At 41.2% G+C, this 26,206-nt stretch overlaps 1 protein-coding gene across 1 annotated transcript; it reads left to right on the plus strand.

Annotated features, from left to right (window-relative positions):
- Positions 1–1,473: 1,473 nt before the first annotated feature.
- htr2cl1 (5-hydroxytryptamine (serotonin) receptor 2C, G protein-coupled-like 1) lies at positions 1,474–22,282 on the plus strand. Its single transcript, XM_054601963.1, has 6 exons — positions 1,474–1,888; positions 10,670–10,870; positions 17,874–18,037; positions 18,147–18,219; positions 19,687–19,940; positions 21,710–22,282. Exons 1-6 carry the CDS (start codon positions 1,474–1,476, stop codon positions 22,280–22,282), a joined length of 1,680 nt encoding a protein of 559 aa, XP_054457938.1.
- The last annotated feature ends 3,924 nt before the right edge of the window (positions 22,283–26,206 follow it).

Consider the following 26,206-nt stretch of genomic DNA (forward strand, 5'->3'; position numbering starts at 1 on the left):
GGTGAAGGAAACAAAGAAAGATGGAGAGAAAAGATTAGTGAAATGCAGGAGGTTAGGGAGTAGGAATGAAGTAATAGAAAACACAGATATATAAAGATTAAAATAAGAAACAAAGGAAGGACGGAGAAATGTAAGGAATGACTTAAAAGAATATGGGGTAATGCACACTCTAGGTGCTAACTAGAACAATAAAGGGAAGGAGAGCCTTTTTGGTCCCTGGTAGAACCTTATATAAAGGTTGTAACTGAAACCATTTCAGATGGTTCTATCTTAAACGCAACATAAAGGGTTATACTTAAAACTACCTGTGAAAGGTTTCACCCAGAACCCCCTATGAGAGGTTCAAAGGTTAAGGGTTCAAGCCAGAACAAGAACAAGAACCGACTAAGTGGGTTCTACTGGTAACCTCTTATATCCCAAGCGTTTATCTAGAACTCACCAAGGGGATGCTACCAAGAACTCTTTTATATCCCAAGGGTTCCATCCAACAATCACCTAGGGGGTTCTATTGAGAACCCTTTTATTTTCCAAGGGTTTCATCTAGAACCCAACCAGGAGGGTCTAAGGAGACCCCTTTTTATATACAAAGGGTTTCATCTGACAATCATTTAGGGGGTTCTTTTGTGAAACCTTTTATATTCCAGGGGTTTCATCAATAACACAACCAGGGGATTCTACCTAGAACCCTTTTATACCCCAAGGTTTTCATCTAGAACCCACCAAGGGTTCCCTATAAGGCTCCTTAAGGACCCTATGGGGTAAATGGAAGGAATAAAGGTTTGAAAAGAACGATCAAGGGATGTTAAAGCAGTGAGGAAGATGTGAGAGGGAATTTGATTGATTAATTAATGATCATTTTTTTGTTGGTTCCTTCACAGATCAACCTGATCATCAAGTCTGACCTGAAAGAAGAAACTTGCAACATCTTGGACAAAACCGACCACGGCAGAAAGATTTACAGCTCAGTGCACCAGAACTGATAAAACTCATCTACAAACTAACCAGTAAAGATCTGGTGACTGGAGCAGACCGCAGCTATGGATATGAATAAACACATTTTCAGCTCTGAATTAGAAACTCTCAAACTCTCAGATCCATCAAGAGGTGGATGTGACTGATCCACCACAAAGCAACACGGGACATTTTTGGCTCGGAGAACACCTTGAGAACTCCTTGCCAATGATTTATTGGCAAGAAATGGGAGATTCAAAGCTCAGGGGACAATTTGAGGCTGTTTGCAGCTAGCGAGACTTCATTAGAATACGATATAAACTAGAAAGACACTTGGAGCTACGATATTCCAATCCCCTCTCCCCTCTTCCCTTCCACTCCCAATCCCCAAAGTTCCTGATTTTTCCCCATCCCCCAGATCCTTATTAAAGGTGTAATGTTGTTATTGAGAATCCATTTTGGAAGACCCACTTCAAAACTCTTCAAATAGAACTTCTAACAGGGTTAGGGTCTCTCTTTGGGATGGGCAGCCCAGAGAGGGCTCTTCTTGGCGGGTTCAGCACCACCACTTCTTCTCTGGAGGTCGGTGGTCGGATGGCTTGGCCAAGCATAAACCCCCTGGACCTCAACCAAACCCTGACATGGGGGATAGGGTTCATAGGCAGCGCCGGCGGTGCGGCAGCCATGAGTGCCGGTCTGGACAATTTCACCCAGGAGTCGGTCACCATGGCGGCGTTGAAGGAGAAAAACTGGCCGGCGCTGCTCATACTCGTCATCATCGCGCTGACGATCGGCGGAAACATCCTGGTGATCCTGGCGGTGTCGCTGGAGAAGAAGCTCCAAAACGCCACCAACTTCTTCCTGAGGTCGCTGGCCGTGGCCGACATGCTCGTAGGCATCCTGGTCATGCCGATCTCCCTCATCAACATCCTCTATGGTGAGTTTTTACTACACACAAAGCATTTTGTAGACATGAAAGGTAGACGACATTGAAATCTTCACAACAGATAACAATGTTTTTCTTGTTCACCTTCTCACATTTATCTGGATAATCCACATACACGTTCCTTAGTTAAAATTTCGACTGAAATATGTTTTTTGTGAGGGTATTTCTGTTATGGAGGTCAACTGACTCTTAGAATTTGTCATTTCTAGCTGGAAAGTCAAAGAAAAAGTGCAAAAATGGCTACAATCAATGTCAAACATGAGAACAAGTTATGTTCTGCCCTATGAGTTTGTTCTGAAACAAGTTTTGGGAAGACATATTCAGACACATGCATCATTCAGAAACACACAATCTTACCTGAGAAAAGTTATCTGATTGGCTCAAAGACTAGTACGCATTGAATTTATCCTTTCATGCATCTTACTGTAATCATACGGTTTCTTACTGTAATCATACATGCTTATAAATTCCCAATATTTAAACGTTCTTCTGCTGATTTCTACCCCTGATCTCCGGCTCACACCCACTCACCAGCTGTTGACACCTCACTGTGACATTATTTCAAAACATCTTTAAGTGCAATTGTTGAAATGATTATTCCTTCTCGGAGACGTGGTTATATCCGCTGTTATATTGCGAGAGATTCAAGAGCCGGAAGATGCCAACTCGATAATTGCAATATCATACAAGCGATCAACTGCTGTTCTTGCTTACAATATCCCCGCCAGGAATCAGCATGAACGCCCACGTTAGCGTAATAGGATGTCGGGTAGGCTGTCTATTTCATTTCTCTCCCAATGTTGAGTAAAAATATTTGATTGAAGAAAGGCTGTCTTCCTGTAACATTGCATTTCTTACTCTGTACCTATAAATCTAACCATCACTGAGGAGCTGATAATAAGTGAGAAAATCTTTTGCAGAGCTGTAGATTAACTCAAGCTGGCCTTTGCAGTTTTCAGTGGCCACACATTCAATGCCCACATTTCAGCAGATCAAACTACTTTTATTATTTTGCATTAAAGTTTCAAGTTAAGTCAAGTCTCACAACAATCATCAATTTTTTGGTTTGTTCTTTTGGCCACTTGTTAGCATTGGTACAAACTGATAACGCAACATCTGACATATCATCACATTCTAAAATAAAGTAAAGTATAAAGACACTCTCCGACCTGCAGGATGTGCCTTCTTAAACATCCTCATGTCTCATGTGAGTCATGTTTCTGGCCTCCTGTTTCAATCCAATATTCACTTTCCTTTTAGCTAAAGTTTGGTCTCCACCAACTGCTGAAGGAAATATCTTCTCGCTGCTAGATGCTCTGATGTTGGGTTGTGTGATTTATTGATGCTTCAGCTACTTTGTTTCTCTGCCCTTTTACTAGACATATAGAGTAGATTGGTTGCAACGGAAAACAGCGTTAATGAGAGCAAAGAGAGACAACATTTCTGTGAAAACAATGAGCTAAAATGGGTTTCAAAACTGAGGTGAACTGCAGTGTCAAGTGATAATTCTCTGTTGGTTTCGTCTCTACAAAGTCTCTCACATTGCACATAGTGATTAGACTAATTATTATTTATTGCTCATTTATAATACTTTTTTATTTTTGTCTTTCTTCTACTATGTCTCTTGTGTGCACTTTACCCTATGCTGCTGTAAGCCTGCAAATTTCCCGCTGCGGGACTAATAAAGGATTATCTTATCTTATCTTATCTTATCTTATCTTATCTTATCTTATCTTATCTTATTAATACAAAACTACTGATTAGTGCAGCCAACTAATCATGGCCCAAACAATATTCTATATTTAGGACCATAATATCAACACGCAAATAAAACTTTTAATCTACAAGGTCATGTTCAGACATTTTCAGACAAGTTTGCATTCAAACTTATTGTGATTATTGCCACTTTAGCAAATGTTTAAAAGACTAAATATCTACATAGGAATCCTTTGTTGAACTCTTTTGTCAAAGATGTAAAAAATATGATGTTTATTTTCAGCCACAATCATCATTTGTGGTTAATTAGATCCAGCTTCTGTCTAAATTCTTTGGAACTGCAGCATACAGAGCATATACTATTCAAATATGAATATGTTGACATATTTGTTATCATGACAGGCCAACAAATTTGGAAAAAAGCTGCTCAGGCTGGGTCGGTGCTGAATGATTTGTGATTTGATTTCCGTGCATCTGGCAGTGACGTTGATGTGAGACGTCTCCTCGGTAGCAGCCAGTGTCACATCTGGTCATTTTGTATCCGTCTGAGTAAACTTTTATGAATTGACTGAGTTTGGGTGCAAATAGTGATGACATATGAATCAAATACAACACTGCCTGGGAGGACAAATATGTGCCATTTTACCAATGTGACAGCAACGAAGGACAGATTCACAAAAGGTCAACATAGTTTTTTATCTTGACAGGCCAAATATATATTCAATTTTGGGAGTTTTATGCACATGACATTGACTGTCAGGATTTCCAGATATACACTTTTTAACTTTTTCAAACTACTTAACACTGATGTATTTTACCCACCTACCCAAACTAAGTTTACCTGCATGTCTGTATATCTGTCCATCGTTTTCTCAACAACCATTCATATTATAGACTTCACACTTGGTGGGTGCATTGCTGAGGACCAAATATAGTGTAGTGTCAAGTATAAACTCTCAAGATATACATATTCATAAGTAGTGAGTTATGTATACACTGTGTAGTGTTTTGAGTATGGAACCCTATTAACTGTTAGAACGCCAAAAGGCATGCTGGTTACGGCTCACTTTCTGCCGCTCGCCACAGTTCACGTGGGATTTATAGGAAAATGTGTTTATAAAACCAGCAAATTTTTGTTAGCGACTCCTCTTCAGTGAGATAAGTCTCTTACTACTGCACCAAGAAAGAGAATGCAGCACAAATAACAGAGAAATTAAATATTTCTGAAAAGTGAAGCCAATGCTGAAGTGTCTTAAAGCTGCATTCTCTCTCCTGTCCATCAGGGGGCGACTCCTCTGGTTGTATAGAAGTCTATGAGAAAATGACTCTACTTCTCTCTTGATTTATTCCCTCAGTAAACATTGTAAACATGAGTTTATGGTCTCAATCTCTAGTTTCAAGTCTTCTTCAATACAGCATGATGTTCATTTAGTAAATGATGCTCCATTTAGAGTCAAACAGACCATAAAGCAGGGGATGCTTTAGGGCGGGGCTACCTTGTGATTGACAGGTCACATATACGTCTCTATGTCACTCCTTCACTGTCCAAATATAGTGACTTCCGTTCACAGGTTGCAAAAAAAACAAGATGGCGACGGACAAAATGCCGAACTCAATGCGTCAAAACAGCAGTCCACAAACCATTAGGTGACATCACAACGACTACGTCCACTTCTCTATGGTTTCATCATGGGAAATGTAACATTGTACGTTTTTGGAGATTGATCCATACAAAGGATTAAAAGTGAGGATGTCTCTGATTATTCTTTTTTTTCGTGAATCCCCCAGATTTATGGAAGTCGCTGTGGATCTTACACAAACACCTTTATTCCCTCTTCTTTCATTTTCGCCCCTTTAGGTCTTTTGTATCCCCGGCACGACTTGGCCAAACTCACTATATTCACGTCTCCGCTTTTGTGGCTGGAATCCCTCAGGAATACCAAACAGGACGGCGAAGGTTGATTAGTGGTTAATGGACCGCGTATGGTCACTGGACACACTCGGGCGCTCACTCTGTGTCTGTCTGTTGTCTGGAGCCGCCGCCGCCGCTGATTGCTCACTGCGGTAATCAATGTTTCACACAAACACCAACAATAATCTCCTTTTCTCTGTTGCTTTTCTCTGTTGCGCACATAAAAAGCCCAGACAGACAGACAGACAGACAGACAGACAGACAGACAGACAGACAGACAGACAGACAGACAGACAGACAGACAGACGGCGTGTCATTTATATACAGACCCACAAAAGAACACCATTCTCCTTGCAAACACACAAACCCCACAGAGCCTGGATCTATATACTGGTGCTGGACTGCATTGATCCCCACGGCTGGCTGACTGATAGACCACACACACACACACACACACACACACACACACACACACACACAACACACACACACACACACACACACACACACACACACACACACACACACACACAGAATGTTCTCTAACCATTTAACTTGACAGTGATTATGATAATGATGAAAATCGTGATAATAGACAATGTGGTTTTTGTAATTTAGCGGCTTTTTATCTCTATATACTTTACACGTTTTTTTTTAGCAAATGTTGGATTTTCTTTAATTGGAATTACAAGAATGGTGACTGAATATAATTGATGGAGTCTAAGCTTCTAAAATAACCATCACTCACACACACACACACACACACACACACACACACACACACACACACACACACACAGGCTGCTATTTATAACGTCCCAGCATAAACAACGATGAGGTTAATGTTGATTCTAATCATCCTGATCAAATCACGCACGTCCTTGTCGTTGCAGATGTGACTATTGCAGTCGACCTCAGCTGAGCTCACACTGCGCCGTCCTCCATTAGACACAAACGACCTCGTTCACATGATGTCATTGTGTCCTGTGTTGCATGTAAATGGTTGGGAGAAAGTCCTGCAGAAGACAACAACATGGGGCTCCAACAATTAACTCGCTGCCCGTTTCCGTGTGTCTCGCTAAAGCTGCAAAGAACACAAAGCCACCTCGTAAACCTCTTTTAAATTCCTTCCCAATGCAAATTCACAGACCGCCCGACCCCCTGTAAATGATGAATCGCCAATCAGCTGTCGATTAAATGAGTTACGGGACGTTCAAATGCCGCATTTCTTTGTGCGCTCAAATCCATCGTTGTCAGTGTAAATATGCAGAAGACCAGAGTGGCGCCGTTGCGGTGTCCAAGCGTTCCCAAGCAGCGAAAGTCTGTCTTAGGAACTTTAGGAACTGCAGCATGCATCACATATCATGTGACGAGGGATCAACCAATCACAGCTAGAAGATTTTTTTGTTTTCTCTTCCCTAAATATCACTTTATGGACGATACAAGGACGAGAAGATAATCAATTTAGTGCAGAACTACCCAGAGCTTTACGATCCGTCTCACTGACTATTCTTTGACTATGAGATTGTAGGAGAAGCGATGATAACTGAGGTGGCTGAAATGTTATTTAAGAACCATAACAGTAAGAGGGACATTATGTCTGCTATCAGCTTTGTACAACTTTGTGGCCACTTTCATTTAGTCAAATGAGCTCTCGGGGGGAAGAGTTTGCAGAGACCTGCTCTACAACAATCTCACCTTCCTGTTATAATTACCTTGGTATCAGAGGATGTTTTCACATGGACGTAAATTATGCACCGTTGTAGGTCTTTTGCTGAAACAACGTTTTCTTTTTTTTCAAATCAAATCCCCCCCCCAAAAAAGTATTTTGCTGTTGGGGGAATTCTGACAGAGACGTCTAGACGGAGGATCAAACAAGGTTTTAGATATTGAAATATTCAGGTCATTAAATGGTGGATTTCCTCAGCGAAACTATCATTTTGAATCCTCCATAAGGAGCAGAATGTTATTTATTTTGCGCCGCTCTAACATTCTCTTTCACAGACAAAAGTAAATTGCAGTTTGATGCCGCGTAATGACTTTTTTCCACAAAGATAATGTCTTAACTTTCCATATCCCTTTCTATTATTCTGCACAAAGCTCACATTTACATAGATTCAAAATGTTGTCATAAAGGAAGAAGAATAAAACAATATTACCCATGACTTTAGTTGAGATTAATTTTGCTTTGTTTGGTGGCGATAAAACAAAATGGTGATAATAAACAAACGAGGAACATAAACAAAAACGATACAGCAGAATATATCACACTTCAAATCGCCGCCATAAAGTAAACAAATATCTAAGAGATGTTAATATGCAGGAATAACATCAGGAGACAGAGGGCAGAAAAAGATAAGAGATGATGAAATGAGACGGAACGAAAAAGCAGCAGAGAGGGAGATGAGATCTTATAGACTCAATTAGGACGGGAGGCCATCACACACACACACACACACACACACACACACACACACACACACACACACACACACACACACACACACACACACACACACACACACACACACACACACACCGAAAAGTATACGACCTTCAAGGCCAACTCAATCAAAGTTATCTCTCCGCATGGGGTTCAAAATTGGAAACACACTCGCTGATAAAACACACATGTACAAAAAGCACACACACACACACACACACACACACACACACACACACACACACACACACACACACACACACACACACACACACATTAATGCCGGACTTCTTCCCAGATTATTATGAGATGTGTCATCTGTGCTTTAATGTATTGGAAAGTGAGCTGAGAGGGGGGGGGTAATATGAAAAACAATAAGAGGATCATTGAGGTGGAACAGGGCAGAACATTGAAGGTTTGCTGCCACTTTACCTCAAACATATGTGACTAATTTAAAGTTGTAGCTACCTGTCAATCACTGTGTAGCCCCGCCCCTAAAGCATCCCCTGCTTTATGGTCTGTTTGACTCTAAATGGAGCATCATTTACTAAATGAACATCATGCTGTATTGAAGAAGACTTGAAACTAGAGATTGAGACCATAAACTCATGTTTACAATGTTTACTGAGGGAATAAATCAAGAGAGAAGTAGAGTCATTTTCTCATAGACTTCTATACAACCAGAGGAGTCGCCCCCTGATGGACAGGAGAGAGAATGCAGGGTACACTTTTCAGAACCGTACGTTGCAGTGTTTATTTACTATGAAAGTTCAATCCTTCTCAAAATCAGCACTGATAATGCTGTTATTTAATGGAGAGTTTAAGTATTTTACAAACAGTGTTTAGCTGTAGCGGTGGACTCGAGTCTCTCAGCGTATTTACCAGATAATCCAACGCACCCGGCGAACCAGCTGATGTACACATTGTGTGTGCGTGAGTGTGTGTGTGTCATGCAGTGCCCCCAATAAGTGTTTGACCTCTGGAAAGTTATGCAAGCTGCCTCCCACTCGGTCAGCACACGCAAACGGCGTGATTCACTCCACATGCATCGCACACGTGCAGCCTGTCCTGCGAATAAGAGATGAAATTAAGGACTTTGTGTGTGTGTGTGTGTGTGTGTGTGTGTGTGTGTGTGTGTGTGTGTGTGTGTGTGTGTGTGTGTGTGTGTGTGTGTGTGTGTGTTTGGCTGCAGGTCTTGTCCTCTGTGAAGACTCTTTGCATAAATAGGATTTCTTCAACAGCCGCATGCTTAAATATGTTCTTTTCTCTGGTGTTTCTTTCCTGCTGGTGGGTAAAATATTGCCTGGATATCATGTTAGCCAGCTAAGCAGCCAGCTCGTTAATCCAGCTAATGAATTTACACCAGCAAAGGTTAACCCGTTCATTTAATCCTCTGCCGAAATGCTCCCCGTTGTATTTCTGGGAGTTACATCAGCTGCTGTGTCGTCGTTCCGGTGGCGAGATGATTCAGGCGGATTTTATTCCCCAACGACCCAACAGTTTCCCCCTGCAGAGCGATGAGCCAAGACGCTGACTCGCTACCAGCTCTACAGGGTATCACACTGTCACCGGCTGTGACCTTTGACCTCCCTGTGGAGGGAGAGGAAAGAGAAGGATTTCACCCTCGGGTACAAACAGGACTGGACATTTTTAGCTTCACAAACGGTTGAGTTTATCTGACGTTCGCCTCCGTTTCCTATTGGATAACCGTTTTACTCGCAGCTGATGAACAAGTGCAACGCCCACTGTGGTGCCTGAGCTGAGTCAACGGATATAAATTAGTTTCAATTTATTTTCCCCCTGGAAACTGACAAGCCAGCAGGTTCTCAGTCCCATCTAGTCCAACACCGACGCCTGCTGAGTGGACCTACGCTTCAAAATATGACGCTCTAGGTTCCTGTCAAGCGTCAGTTTTGGACCCGTATGTCAGTTTCCACTTGCAACATGGATACAATCTCTTTTCAAAATAAATTTCCAACATAGGTCTATTTCGCGAAACAAAACTTGTTTCGGAAAAGATCATGGTTTTGGTTAAAACAACTACTTTTGTTCCATAACTAGTGTTTATAATCTCCTGAAGTAACAACCTTGACCTTGACTTTTGGTTTCAAAGGGAACCTGGACAGCGTTGTCCTGGGTGAAAGTCCTGTGTTTGTTTGATCTAGCCCTGCCCCATGCAAACTTTCTCCTACTTTTTACTCTGTATGTTGCTCTGACCGTCTAAAGATGACACAGATGGGTTTACAATGGACTAGGTTGGAAGCCTGGTGAGCCTCATGCAGACACTAAAGGGGTAGCTTAGTGCGTCGGTGTCATGGACTGTAGATAAAAAGTGGACGTTGTCACAGTGATAAACTAATTATCTAATCTGATCTTTTCTCCGACCATAGAATAATCCATGCAAACACATTTGTCTAATGATCCTGATCGTGATAATAAGTGAGTAATACTTGTAAATGCTGTGATCAAACCATGGCCTTGACTCGATTTCCTCATGGGAGCTGGGAAATGTAGTTCATGTAAAGCGTGCTGTGCTTTAATGAGCTCTAATTAATTAAAGATTAGTCGAGCTGCATCTTCATTCTCTCAGGGAGTCCCTCAGAACACACTGAACACATCTCCATCACTGCTTTCTAACAGAGCTTTGTATTATAATCAATGTGACCTTCATTTCTTTAACCCTCCTCCTCCTTTCCTCCAGACTACGCCTGGCCTCTCCCCAGCGCCCTGTGTCCCATCTGGATCTACCTGGACGTGCTGTTCTCCACCGCCTCCATCATGCACCTGTGCGCCATCTCCCTGGACCGATACGTCGCCATCCGCAACCCCATCGAGCACAGCCGCTTCAACTCCAGAACCAAAGCCATGATGAAGATTGCCGCCGTGTGGACCATATCTATAGGTCAGAACACACATTTACATTACATTACATTACATTACATTACATTACAGTCATTTAGCAGACGCTTTTATCCAAAGCGACTTACAGGAAGTGTATTCAACATAGGTATTCAAGAGAACTACTAGTCACCAGAAGTCATAAGTGCATCTCCTTTCTTAAACAAGCATCTAAAAGCATAAACCAGAGCAAAAGTATAGTGCAGAGGCAAATTACTACGAAAACAATAATTGCTACAAACTAATACGATACAATAAGTGCTACAAACTAATACGAATAGGATAAGTGCTACAAACTAATACGAATGCAATAATTTATAGAATATTTTGACTCGGAAGGGTGGAGTAAGTAGCTCATTCCTAATCCAAAGGAAAATAATTTGAGTCTGAAGCATTATCAACGAGATATTGTTGAAACTGATTAGCTTTTCTCCTGTGGTGCTATACTAAAACTATTATTTTCTTCGAATACGGTAACTCATAAAAACAGCCAATCATCTGATTTAAAGAGACAAACACTTGATTTTTTCCCTCTACATGAGACTTGGTGGAGGCTTAAACATACAGTTCACCCAAATAATACAAAGTCATATTTGTCTTTTACCTTTTTTTGCAGATAGTTTTGAGTTTCTTTAAAAATATTAGCTACCTTCTCTCTTAAAAATGTATGCTCAGCAAACTTAATTTACGACAAAATACGTTTCCTTTTCATCGTAATTAACAATTCAGTTTTGTTGTATAGAAAAGGAATATTTCAGAGACCGGGCTGGTTTTGAGACCTTGTCTCTTAAAAAACAACAATTTTGGAAGTAAAACTGAATAATTGTTGTTTTTAATGAACTTCTTTCAATAGGTCAAATGTGTCTCTTTTTGAGATACTGCTTTCCTAGTAGTTTGAGTAAATTAGTTTATTTTTTTAAACTTTTTTTACATCCTATAAGAAGTTTTCAATTGAAGTCTGAGGATCGTTTAGAGGGATGAGGGAATTTTTTTTGTAAAGACAAATTGCTTTTGAATTTTTAAGTGTAGTTCTTCAATGTTTTTAGCGCCACATAATTCCATTTACCTCCATAGATGTTTGTTGAGGGAACCAGTGCGACGCTGTTTTCCTGGTTGACACAAATCGCTAATTATGACATTTTTATGCAAACATCTAATCGGACAAAACAATGAAGTGTTGACATTTTGAACGGACATGGATGTGAACGTAAGCTTGACTGGGTGGCGAAGCTGTAATTCTAGTTGTACAGTGTCCTTGTTAATTTGTCCACCCCCACAGAGTTGGCAGATTGATGGCTGTTATTAAATTTAATGACTTTTGGGGGGGGATTCCCCTGGCAGTTTCTCCACAGGTCCTAGCAGCATACCTACTGACTCTCTGAATCACTGAGAATGCCGTCCGTTTGTTGACGCTCAGAGCGTCTCGCAGCTTCCTGTTACAGATGCAGCTGATTTGCATCACATACTTCACTGATCTATCCCCAGAGGTGATGGCAGCACTTTTCATATTCATCTCCATCAGTTGCGAAGACAATGACATGCAAATTAGTGATTTATGTCATCTGGAAATGAATGACTGCTATCAGCAAAAGCGACGAGATAAAAAACACTGCACGCATATAGACAGTGTACGTAAAAACAGATATGCTTTAAACTGAATTAAAACTGGTTTTAAGACGCAACAACTCATTTTTTTAAAAAGTTTTTTTCAGCTATTAAAGAAACCAACCACAATTTCCGTCAAAAAGCTGTCTGGAGCTTTCAGTCATATTGCATGATCTTGATCAACGTATAAATTAAACCCATTTATCATGGAATTATAGCTGTTTTTAATCATATCTATATCATTTTTGTAGCATGTTAAAGGAACAGTATGTTAAGATTCAGGAGATTTATTGGCAGAAATGGAACATAATATTCACAACTGTGTTTTTATTAGTGTATAATAACCTAAAACTAAGAATCATTGTGTTTTCATTAGCTTAGAATGATTCGTTCATATCTACACAGGGAGCATGCTCTTCATTGATGCCGCCATGTTTGTACAGTAGCCCTGAATGGACAAACCAAACACCTGAAGGCCACCGTAGTTCTCCAGCACACTAGATGCCACTAAATCCTCCACACTGCTCCTTTAAGGATATCTTTCTCCACGTTTTCTTGATCTTTAAACTTCACTCTTGACCTTGTTAACAGTAGTTTACATAATACTTTTGACTTTTAATTACATCACATGATCTTTAGAACAGTTAGTAACTTCAATGTTCAATATATATTTCCTCCTGTTTCCAACGTCCCTGATTGTTTGGAGTCCCCGTCCCTCCAAACCTTTCCTTGTTAGAGCAATGTTTTCAGCCCTTCATGATCAGTTTGTCATGTGTGTGTGTGTGTGTGTGTGTGTGTGTGTGTGTGTGTGTGTGTGTGTGTGTGTGTGTGTGTGTGTGTGTCTAGGGTGGGGGGAGTTATGTGTTCTTCAGAGATCAGATGACTTTTAAACTTTCCTCTCAGACATCCCTCTGCCTGTCTGACCTCCGGCTCCTGTTGATGTGGTTTCGTGCCCTTTAAGACCCAGGAGGGTTTCCATGCTTTACACATACTAACACACACACACACACACACACACACACACACACACACACACACACACACACACACACACACACACACACACACACACACACACACACAGAATCATGTCATTAGTCTGACGTCCTACTGTAAATGCTCCATGTTGAGTCGTTGCAGTAGAACATAACCCCTCCTGGGATACAGTAGATTGTCTGCATGTCCAAATGTTCTTCCGGAAGAAATCCTATATTTAAGATCCCTTACTGTATGTGGGATTTAATACAAGTGACACTCACTGACCTCAGATTTACATCAGGGAAATATTCTATACTGACTTTTTTAAAAAACACTCTTACTTTTAAATATTAGAATAACTCGTAAACGGTAAATTTGTCAAATTCCGTTCCCCATACCATATCGCTATTTTCCAAGATACTGTAGCGGTCATATTTGTCGATGCTTCATCATGTCTTTCGTCATATGGAATTGTGCATATTTCAAAATGATCACACTTTAAAACTCTTCGGATTAGTCCGGACTTGCATGAACGAGTAGCGCGCTTGAGGAGTGTTTTTAAAAGTAAGGTTTTTGCAAAAAAAAGATGCATGAATTTGGGAAGTATTGGGTACACGAGTGGATAAACAAGACTTGGATTATACTGCACGAGTTGTATGAGAGTTTGCTAACACGTATTGGTATAGTTTTGCTGTTGTTAAAAGCAGCCCCCATTAACTTCCATTCAAACTTCAGTCAGCTTGCCATAGGCTGAAAGCTTTTTGTTTTGTGACAATAACACCCATAAGCTGTGCTACTGCAAAAGCTCTCCATGTACCAACTGGTGACAGCAGATGTACCCGCTGGGGTACAATTAAGACTGGAAATGTGCAGCGTTCTTTTACTCCCTAACAAGTGCAGCATCTTAAGAAAGTTGGACCCACCAACTTTGAGATGTTTCCCATTTTCTCCATCTGGTGTTTAGAAGTTTTGCATTGAGGATTTACTTCTTGAAGGCAGCATTGACAGATGGAGATGGAGATGATTGACAGCTGCAGATACCACAGCACTCGCTCACCGCTGGCTGCCTTTTGAATCGTTAAAAAAATCACTTTATTCCTGCTGGCGTTTCCTTGACCCCTTGATACCACAACATTCAGCAACGATTGAGGTCTGAGGGGGCTCACAGCGATCAATGCTGAGGGATTAGCAAGGAATCGTTCCAACAGAAGACGTGCTACACAGTATTCATACACCATCAAGAGATTTACTGCCTCTTCTTTAACCTTTGTAGTATTTAGCTGTGTGTTGCTTTCCTCCCGTTTCCTTTTCAGCCTGCTCAAAACGGATGCATCTGCTTTCCAATGAAGTAGTAATCTAGATGCAACAGTTTCCTCTTTTTGGAGACCTTTTAAAAGTGTGTGCGTGAAGTTGATTTAGCCATAAATATAATAATAAATCCATAAAAATGATTGTGTGTAGGTTCCGCGTGTAGTTTAAGGGCTTCGAACATAAAGTATTATGTCTCACTATGACACCATTTGTCACACAGATTTGGTTCTAAATTTACAATTTTTTTGAACTACTTGACAACAAAATACCACATTAAGACACCCAGACCTTGAGGAACAACATAGAAAAAGTCATGCTGTGATTTGGTGAAGAATTTTTCGTGACTGTATGGCTCAGAAACCTCCTTATTGTCAATATTCCCTCTGAAACCCCTGGGTCTCTAGTTAGTAGTTTTTAAAGTTGAATATTTATGTGATTATTCTAAAAGCAATAACATGTCATTTTATACACTGATGTCACGTTTCACTATGTAAATGGCAACTAACTTCTTTTTTGATAACAAGGTAAAATGATCACATCCCGACTCATCTAGTTTCCCTATGTTCCCCAGGTGATTATTCAATAAAGCAAACAAACTAATATTATAAAATGTTACTTCATTATATAATAATATTATATTCCATTTCTACCAATAAATCCCCCAAAATTCTGACGTTCTAACGTTGTCCAACTTCCCTCCCCTTAGCAAAGAAATACATACATACCCATCCGACTTATCTCACCTTCCCTCCCTTGTAATAATTTGGATGCAATGGCTAAATTCTTAATTTCCCTGCAGCTTTAAACCAATATGTACAACATATATCTCTCCTCAAGATCCCATTCACTCTGTTGACCACGTTTAATAAGAGTACAGGGATGCATCCTGGTGTTATCAGTGCAGAAATGTGTGCAGCGAAGCAAGAACAAAAGACACACAGTCTTTGAATTAAACCAAAAAAACATCCAAGTACTACTGACAGATCCGGTTGATTGACGGCCTCCAGGAACCGGGAAGAGCCTCACATCCTTCCTTCTTCGTCTGCGGTCCTTCACAACCGGCTGCTTTTTGAATTAAAAGAAATCCCCTGTTTCTTTTCCTGAGGCCGTTTCCTTGACCCCCCCTTCCAAAGGTTCTGCGCTGCTACACGCTGCTGTGATTGAGGTCTGAGAGGGCTTACGGCGATCAATGCTGAAGGATTAGGAGCAAAACATCCAACAGGAGATCCTCACAAAAACACCATGTTTGACGTAGAGGCGGTTTCAATCCATCGGGATGTGTAGGTCCAGTGAGACCGCAGCTTACGTAACTGGACGTTATAGAACATTCTGTGCATCATAATGAGTATATAGTATAGTAATAGCCCTGTCATCAGTGTGTGAATGGGTGAATGATATGTAATATACTGATTGTAAGTCGCTTTGGATAAAAGCGTCTGCTAAATGACTGTAATGTAATGTAATGTAATGTATATAACCTCTGATCTCTATAGGCCCTGCTCGTGATGATCTTTTAAAATGTCGCTTTAAAAATGGGACTTAAAATAACTTCATTTTATTTGTGTACACTTATTTAATGTCCCGCATTTTATCATGTTGAACAAAGAGGAAAGAAGGAACAAGAAGAGAGGGAAGGAAACGAGGGAAGGAGGAAACAAGGAGGTTTTCTTAATCAAAGAAACAATTCATTGACTTGCATTTGATTTTTCTACCGATCCAAATATTTTGTCGTACTTTTTACGTTTTATTATGATTTCTCTATTTCGTTTTGAGTAGCCTCTCCTCATCGTATCACTTCTCTTATTCCCCTCCTCTACTTTTCCATGAGCAGGCAAAGCAATTCCCCGAAATCATAATCATTCCATTCCTCACACTGCATTTGTTGATCTCCCTCCGCCGGTTCATTAATCTTCCTCCAGCAGCACCGTCCACGCTGAGCGTCTGCTTCACCACATCACTGTGTCGGCCGTGAGCTCCGTTGATTCACAGAGCGAGGAGAGCGGCTTTGGCTTCGGGCAGATAATTGCCTCCACCTGAGCGAATGTAAACCTGCTGCATTTTAAAAGTTTAAACAGCGCGGAGTGACGTACAGCTTCTCTGTGTGGCTGCCAGAAGGTACATTGTTAAATGTCTCACAATGAGTTACACATCACTGGCATCCAGACATGCAGGTAGTTTCTGGCTGTATTGTGATTGTGAACATTTGACAAAAATTCAACAGTAGCATCTCTCAAATGTCCCAAGTACTCTGGATAATCCACTCATCTGGAACCGTTTTTATTGGAACTACTTTCTACTGAAGAAATAGTCCCAACAGCAATGAGGTCTGTTCTTTACACACAGCAGCTGGGACACTAACTGTAGAAAGAGATATTGAATGTTTGAGTAATTTCTCTGCATTGTGTTGAAATCTCAGAGATGGATATCTCCAAACGCATGCCGCTAAAGACTCGCCGCTTAAAAGAGTTTGACTGCAGCGTGAAAGAAGGAGGTGATGAAGGAAGCAAGGATGGAGGGGATGAAACAAGGAGGGAGGGAAGGGGAGTAAGTCTTATACGAGCTGATTGACTGCATACATCGCCGCTTGTTTGTGAGTTTGAAAGAAGTGTGTTTTACGATGCATTACAAGTCATTGGTGTCTGTCTTCTTGGATGGGTTAACCAATAGTGGGTGGTGTTCATTCAGACACACCAGTTGGAGATCAAGTGCACATTTCCAGTTTGGCAAACAAGCTGCAAACGATATGTATTAAAGGCTCCTGGTTGGTTTAATGCAAATGTATTGCGCCATTTATTTTGACTCTCACCCAGATATTTCCCTTTTTTATTTTGAACTGATTTCCCTATTGTTACTTCCTTGATATGCCATTACTGATATGTTCTACCTTGTATTTACTCTATAATTATCATCATGTTTTTGCCCATTACTATATCTTATAAGGATATAACCTGGTACAAATTGAGCTTTGTGTTTGCATCAGTCTGTTTGGAATAATCAGAAGAAGGATGATTGAAACCGATGAAAAGACGAGAAAAGGTCCCAACGAAATAATCGAAATGAAAGACATTTTTCTTCTCTTTATCCACTCTCTCTCTCTCTCTCTCTCTCTCCAGGTGTGTCGATGCCTATCCCGGTGATCGGCCTCCACAACGAGGACAAGGTCTTCGTCAACGGCAGCTGTGTCCTCAACGAGGAGCGCTTCATGCTGATTGGTTCGTTCGTGGCCTTCTTCATCCCGCTGGTCATCATGGTGGTGACGTACTGCCTCACCATACAGGTAGTCGTGTTTCTCTGCCTGTGCCTTTCAAACCCTTTATGTCCTCACTTCACAATCCTCTCCTTTATTCTCTCTCTCTCTCTCTCTCTCTCTCTCTCTCTCTCTCCAGGTGCTCCAGAGGCAGGCCACTGTCTTCCTGTGCGAGTCGAAGTCTTCGTCCCAGCAGCCTTTGCACACACCAGCAATGACGAATAAATTGCAGCCTCCACCCATCACCTTCAGCATTCCTGAGATCAACACTCTTGCTCCTTCAGACTCACAAGGTAGGGTTTACTACCTGAACGTTTATTTAGCTGAAATGTGCTTTATTTTAAGAGAAAAAGTCAGCCATTCAAATATTTTTAGTTTCAGGAATTTAAAGTAAATATGTGAATTTATAAATGTGTTCTATTATTGAACGGAGGATGACAACAGCTGTTGATTCTCGTTTTTAGATTTGCCATATGTTGGTATTTTATCTTGTTTTCCCTTACTGGAGATTTGAATCACTCCACGAGCCAAATGAAACCACTTAGAAGCAGAAAACAGACTTTGATGTTTGTCTTTTTGGACTGTTGAGATAGTTGAGTAAACTTTTGCAGGCGAGTCATTACTGCATCTTTCATATTCATTCATATCAATAATGAAAGGTGGTTCCAACACATTGGATTGGAATGTCCATTTATTTCTATTATATTGTGGTTGCTGAGCAGACCGCGTCTATCTGTCCAATCAGTTTGGGCAGCGCGTTAGACGTCTGGTTCCTGATTCAGAGCCGAGCCTTAGCTTTTCATTCTCCACCTCCTCCTCTGGCATCCCAAACAAAGAGAAGGTGTGAATGAAACATCCTCCTCATGTTTGACCTTTCCATATGTCCTCCTCTCTACGAAATGCCAGAAGCCTTGTTAACACAAAGTCTGACATACTTTCACTAGTTTGTTGCCCTTGGTGAAATCTGTAGCCGTTTTTTTTTTTTAACCAAGTTGAAAGAGTCACGGTGATAACCAGAGGTGGAATGTAACCAAGCTCTGTCCAGGAAAACCATGTATAACCTTTATTTTCTCCATTTTGACACTCTGAATTTCTCTAATAAATGTTCATTTGTGTGTTGAGAAAGTTTACTTTACTTTACATTTTTAAGCTGAATAAACTCTTTAAAAAGCCTTTTGGATCAGCCGGAAAATGCATCGTCACAAAGCTGATTTTCTTTCTAAAGATACAGCAACGCTACAAAAATGATGATCTTATACAATATGATGCATTGCTGTAGATTAATCTATGCAACAATCAACAGCAGTAACTCATATATAATGTTAAAACACTGACAAGGAACAGTCCACTGCACAAATAATACTTTTTAAGTACATTTTGCTGATTGTACTTTCATACTTTTACTTAAGTAAGGTTTTGAATGCATACATTTTTTAATTTTAGGTATTTTAACTTTTTGGGGAGTAAATTCACCCTGTTGCATTGCTACTCTTGCTTAAGTAAAGGGTCTGAATATTTTTTCCACCACTGTTGATAAAAGATAAATCCCTTCATTTAGTGTTGCAGCTGACAAACTTTATCAAAAGCGAAACTTGTGCATTTCCCAAAAATGATTATGCAATAAGGTTTGATCATCAGCAAACAACTTTTTTGGTGATTTAGCTTCTTGACCGTTCTTACCCCCCCTTCCCCCACAGAGTTAAAGCCCCCGCCTCCTCAGAGCAGACGGAACACCTTGAGCTGTCTGAAAGGAGCAGAACCCAGCATGCTGCTCAGCACCTCCACGCCAGACAGCCTAAGCATCATTCCCAGCTCAGAGGTGGCGTCTCAGCTCAGCTCGCCAGCCGCGGGGCCGGGGCGGAGCGACAACTCGGGTTGCCACGGGCGACGGGGCATGATGCAGGCGATAAAGAACGAGCGGCGGGCCTCCAAGGTGAGAACGGAGAGTGGAGCTGAGGGTTTGTCAGGTGTTTAAGGTGCACTTGTTAAGGGCTCGCAGACATGGAATGAAACAGCAGGGAGATAAACACATTAAAACACTAGGAGGTGGTGATGAAGCCTTGTTTTATATGAATATTTTATTTTTATTTTAGACAAATCATGTGTTTAGATAGAGTACTGAACAGGCCTATAGGGCACAGGGGCCCAAAGTGTCAAGGGGTCTCCCTGGCCTAACCCTGCAAAATGTAACTTGAAGAGACACATACCAACCACAAAGTGATGCAAAAGGTCCACAAAGAAACATAAAACGACTACAAAGAGACACAAAAAGACCTTAAATAGACAAAGAAGAACACCAAAATACACCTTAAACTACAAAGAGACACAAAAAGACCACAAATAGACACACAAAACAACTACTAACAGACATACAATGACAGAGAGAGACATAATTATGACAAAGAGACATAAAAAGACCTCAAAGAGACATAATTACATCATAAAGAGACCCAAAAAGACCACAAAGAGACCCAAAAAGACCACAAAGGCACACAAAACAACTACACAGGGACACAAAATGATGACATAGAGACACAAAAAGACCTAAAAGCACTACAAAGAGACATAAAGGAACAGTTCAGGCACAAAAAGCCCTCAAAGAGACATAAATTGATGATGAAGAGACATGAAATTACTACAAAGAGACAAAAAAGACCCCATAGAGACACATTACAACAACAAAGAGAAATGAAAAGACTACCAAGAGCCAAAAAAAAGACCTAACAGAGTCATAAAATGAGCTCAAACAGACGCATGATTACTACAAAGAGACGAAGAAACATTACAAAAAGACAAAATCATCACAAAGTCAATGTGTCTTATTCCTGTGTGGGGGAGTTGGGGGGGCTTTTTGATTGGCCCCGTTGTCTCACAATCCGTCGGGGTTTAGACAAACGAAAAATAATATAAGAACAGGGTTTAACTTCTCAACTTGCTGCAGTGATGTAGAAGTGTACTCCGGGGTGTGGTCAGTACACTGTGACATCACTGGTGGGTTTGGTGGAACACATTATATATGGTCAAATGCTCTTTCATAAATAATGTGTACAGATGAGATGTGTATTGAAACAAGTTAATCGTAATCCTGAAATGTGTCAATAAATGTGTTAAATGTGTGTCTTCAAAGACCAAGTAAGACTCCTCCTTCCGAGTAACTCCCTGAGGTTTTTCCAACACTGAGGGTTTCACATGTCTCCTCTGAAATGGTTAGAAGAGCTCATGTTATCAAATCCAACCAGACACTCTGAGCAAACGTCAAAAAAGGAAGCTCGGCGGTGTCCTCACTGAATTTAAAATGAACGCTGGATGAAGAACCTAAGCGCTCTCATACCTGTATCAACACCTAGAAGCAGACATTTAAAACATCATTTAAAAAAAAACATCTCTATGTATCAAGCATGAATTTTAATTGAAGTTTTACTGAATGGAGAACGATCCATGTCTAACCTCTTAACTTTAAAACTATTGTTTTTCACTGAACAAAATCACATTTATTTTCATAGTATTTCAAACCTCCTCCACTATTTTGTCATAATTTCCTCCTTTGTTTTCTTGTACCTTATCTTGAACTTTGCTTTTATTGGCTTCTTTGTCTTTTTCATTAAATTCTTTGCTTCTTTTCTGCTTTCTTGTTCATTTCTTATGCTCCGTTTGCCTTTTTTTTTAACTTTTCCTCTCTTGTTCTTCTCTCTCGTTTCTCAGGTCCTGGGTATCGTCTTCTTCCTCTTCCTCATCATGTGGTGTCCCTTCTTCATCACCAACGTCACCTTCGTCCTGTGCCGGGGCTCCTGCAACGAGTCGCTGCTCAACGACCTCCTGAACGTGTTCGTGTGGGTGGGCTACATCTCCTCGGGGGTCAACCCTCTGGTCTACACCCTCTTCAACAAGACCTACAGGAGGGCCTTCTCCAGCTACATCAGGTGTCGGTACAAAGTCGGGGCCAACCCGGCCGGACAGAGTTGCAAAACCCTCCTGGTCCCCCCGCCGTGCTCGTCGCACGCCGTGACCCCGCTCCTGATGGGCGGTCACGGGAAAGCGGGCGTGGACCGCAATAGCAACTGTCGCAACGGCGGTCGGGGGGACAACGGGAGGCTGGCGGTGGACCCGGACGACATCACGGACGACGAGACGCAGATCGGAATCGTGTCGCACTGCCTCTCCGACTGCCACAACGCCGGCGGGCTTTCGGAGGCGGAGCTTGAGACGGAGGTGGAGCAGGAGCTGTCGCTAATCAGCTACATCCCCGCCTCCACAGAACACACCAGCAGCGTGTGATCACGTGATTTTTTTTTTTGTTCTTTGATGTCTACCTTTTATTTTGCAAGCTGCAGACGCCGGGCCGAACGACGTTTTTTAGCGACGAGCTGGTGCCGAAAAGCGTGCTGCGATTTGGGCGGCTGCAAACCCGCAGAGGGGACTTTTATTGTGAAAGGACAAGTCTTGGTTAAGCAGCCTTATCGCCAAAGGAAGTGCTTACGGCAAAGTGTGAGAGAGATCAGATTAGAAGTTAACCTCCAAGGTGAAAGAGATTTGGAATGAAAGCCGACATTTCAGACGTGTTTTGTTTTCTATTTGGCGTCGAAATGTTGGTTTTCCCGCCAAAAACGCGGCGTGAAAGCATCCGTTAGAATGCGGTGTACTTCACGGGGACGAGAGAAAGGCAAAGTGGACGTAATGAGAAGCAGCAAGTGAAGAGCTTGGTCTCTTAATCAACCTGGCATGAAGTCAAGCGGCCCCCTCGACGGAGTCCCTACTGATGCAGGTTACAGAGTCAAGCACCGCCCGCCGAGGTCAACGGGGGTCAAACCGCGACCTCCAAGCCTTCGCAAAGAGTCCAAATCCAGTCCGAGCTCTGGTTCCACGTGGATTCTCTCCACACCGAACCAAAAACTAAACCAAATCTATTTTTGTGCCGTGTAAAGCGTGACTGCAGCAGTCATAGAATATATATATATATATATATATATATATATATATATATATATATATATATATATATATATATATATATATGAATGAACCTCTTCCAGCATGTATAATCAAACTATTCAGCCGACAGAAAATGGGATTTCTCTAAAGGGAAACTTTTCTCAAGGCTGCAGTCAAAGTTTGTCTGCGAGGACGAAGATGAAGGAATGTACACGGACCGCCGGTCTGCTGGTGGACTCACAGTGCCCTCTGGTGGTCGCACCGCACAGAGAGTCCACCTCCCTTGGATCCAACAAGGGTTTAAAAGAGCTAAAGAAACAAAACATGGCGCAGGTCTTCGGTCCAACTCAGCTGTCAGGCTCTTGCTTCTGTTGACCAATACAAAGCCCCTTTGTAAAAGAATTAAAGTCCCAACTTCTAGAGGTTTTTACTGACAACAACGTAGAAAAGTTTCAAATATAACGAAGCAATCAAATATGTCAAAATGTGAAGAACGTTTTTAATTTAAAGGTGCGCAAAACTTCCTCGGATGTCATTCTATAAAAAGGAACAAAATGTAAAGGTTTTTGTTATGACATTAGCCTTAGCTTACTACCATTACTCTGCGTCATTATCAAAACTCTCACCTTCTCACCTTCCAAGATCTTCCTCAGCTGTAATCAAATCCCTTTTTATTTTTCCAAAACTGTGGAATTTTTGTGGATCAGCAATCACAATAATTAAAGAAATCAATGGATCTATATGTCCTCATATCTCCCATGTCTACTGATACACATTGAGCATTTACGTCGAGCCAAAAATCCACCGCCTACTTAATAAACATATCATATAATCAGAGTACATATCAGAGTATTTACATCATCTGGGCAGATTCAGAGCATAATATCTGAGGGAAAGTTCAGTCCTTTCTTTCTCCCAAAAACATCAACCCGCATGCTAAAACATTTCAGTTAAATCCAAAGAAGACTTTTGGTTTAAATGAGCTCTATTAGAGCCCCAGTGTTTCATGTATGCTCTGATGATTGGGTTCTAGAAATAAAAGTTTTGCCAAAATCTCCAAAGAATTGCGGTTCTGACCCCCAACACCGCTCTGATCTCTGGCTGCTTTTCAATCTGGACTCACCGGAGTGTGACTCAAATCGCTTTAGATTTCATCTGTCGCATAAAACGGACAGAAGGTCAACACGCTGACAGACAGAACCCCTGGCTCTGACCACGAGAGCTCACCAAACCTCCCTCCTCACACAGGCGGTGTGATTTCCTCCGTCAGCTGAAATATCTGCAATGTACTGCCGTGGAACATTACTCAATATTGTGTGGATTTTGAAAGGTGGAACATTTAGATCTCTTAGCAACAAGAGATAATGTAGGAGATGTAAACCTGTGACTCGTGTGCATCTAGTGACTGGCTGTGTAGGTTCGGTTCAATAGAGCTAAATGGTTGTTGTAAACGGAAACTCATTGAGAAAAGTGACGTTTTTAAGAGATCACTTAAAGAGGCACTCCACCGGTTTACACATCAGGTTCAGTTTATTTATTTAATATGTTCTGTCTCTCTGGGGGGGGAAAAAATAGCCCTGTTGATGTCTTTTACTCTTACAAATAAAGGTACTAACTAGAACCATTCAGGGTTCCTCAGCTTGTCCTCACAGGAGTTCATGGTTAAACTTTTTGTAAAGGTTCCACCAGAAATGTTTTCAGAAGGATTCTACCAAGAACTCAACATAAAGAGTTCTACCTAGAACCATCTGTGAAAGATGCAACCCACAACCACATATGAGAGGATCTACAGAGAACCCTTTCATGGTGGCCGCAAAACTCCATAACGGAACCCTTAGACTGAAAAAGAACCCTTGGTTCTTTGGAACCCTTATTTCTAAGAGTGCGATGTCATCTGCGTTATAGTAGTTATATCATTTTTTAAAAAAACAGAAAGCCTTTTTTAAAGCTGGATATCTGAGGTTTGAGAGATGTAAGGATTTAGGTTAAATTGCATTATGGGAATTGTAGTCTTTTGGAGATTGAAACTCTAAGTCCGTATATCTCAGCCTCGGCTGCTTCAATTTTGGCAAATCTTTGCTTAATTTGTCTCATTTTAGTCCCTTAACATTATGATAATAATACTTAATTGCTGGAGTGCCCCTTTAAATGCAAAAAAAAGATTCTGATTGACAGTTAAGTTCTCCTTCCAGCCTTGCTATCACCTTCTCAAAGTAGATGTCAAATTTCCCCAGTGATCAATATTTCATTTCGGTAAAACTCCCTTCAGCCATAAAACAGCCAAAACTACAAACACCTGAATGTAAAAAAAACCTTTTTTTTTTTTACCCATAATCCCCCCATCTTCAAGGTCAAAGAGCAAAGGTCAAAGCCTGCAGTGGACCGATCGAATCCAACGCCTGAGGTTTTTTGCAGTCACCTCTGCATACAATAAGAATGAAACCTTCATTCTAATTCTGTGCATCTCTGTACGTGTCCACCGTCTGTACGCCACAGACTGACACAGTGGTCACTGGCACCGCGTTCCTCTCCACGAGGAGAGGTCTACATGAGCTACTAAATGTCCTGCATGTTTGAAGTGATGTTCAAAAGGTCCTCTCTGTCTCACTCAGTTTTTGTTTTTGTTTTTTTTGTTATCTCTTTAATACCGAAAAAGCAGCAGAAAGGGAAGAAAGAAACAAAGAGCAGTCGACAAAAATGCACATTGGAAACTGCTCGCAACTCCTGCAAGCATTTCATCTTCATCAAAATATCAACAATAACAACATAAACAGGAGGGGACTCTCTGAACGTAGTTGATTGGGTCAAAGGAGTGAGGAAACAAAGAGCTACAGCCAGGCCAGCCGACTCAGTACGTCGCAATGTAATACCTATATGTTTCCTATATGTGTGTGTGTGTGTGTGTGTGTGTGCCAGGCCCGGCTCAAATTGTTATAAGTGATTTTTCGGAGGTTTTTATATCGATGATGTCTGGAAACGATGGATTGAATCGGAGGGTTTGTCGCTGCAGATGCCCATCCTGTTCGACTCAGGTGAGAAAGTATCCGGAGGGATTTCAGATAACAATTCGATCCGGGTTCTGGTGTGTAAAGAAATATTTGGAGCCGTTTATTGACAGAGTTTCACATTAATACATTTGAGGAGCTCTTTTATTTCCCTCTCTTCAGGACTTCTTTATTGTTTTTGTTTCCAGGCAGAAGTGCTTTGTGCAAGAGCTGCTTCAGAAAACGAGTGCATTTGAAAATGCTTTAACTCTATGAGTGAGATGCA

Source organism: Anoplopoma fimbria, chromosome 7, assembly GCF_027596085.1.
Source record: "Anoplopoma fimbria isolate UVic2021 breed Golden Eagle Sablefish chromosome 7, Afim_UVic_2022, whole genome shotgun sequence".
Classification (NCBI taxonomy): Eukaryota; Metazoa; Chordata; class Actinopteri; order Perciformes; family Anoplopomatidae; genus Anoplopoma; species Anoplopoma fimbria.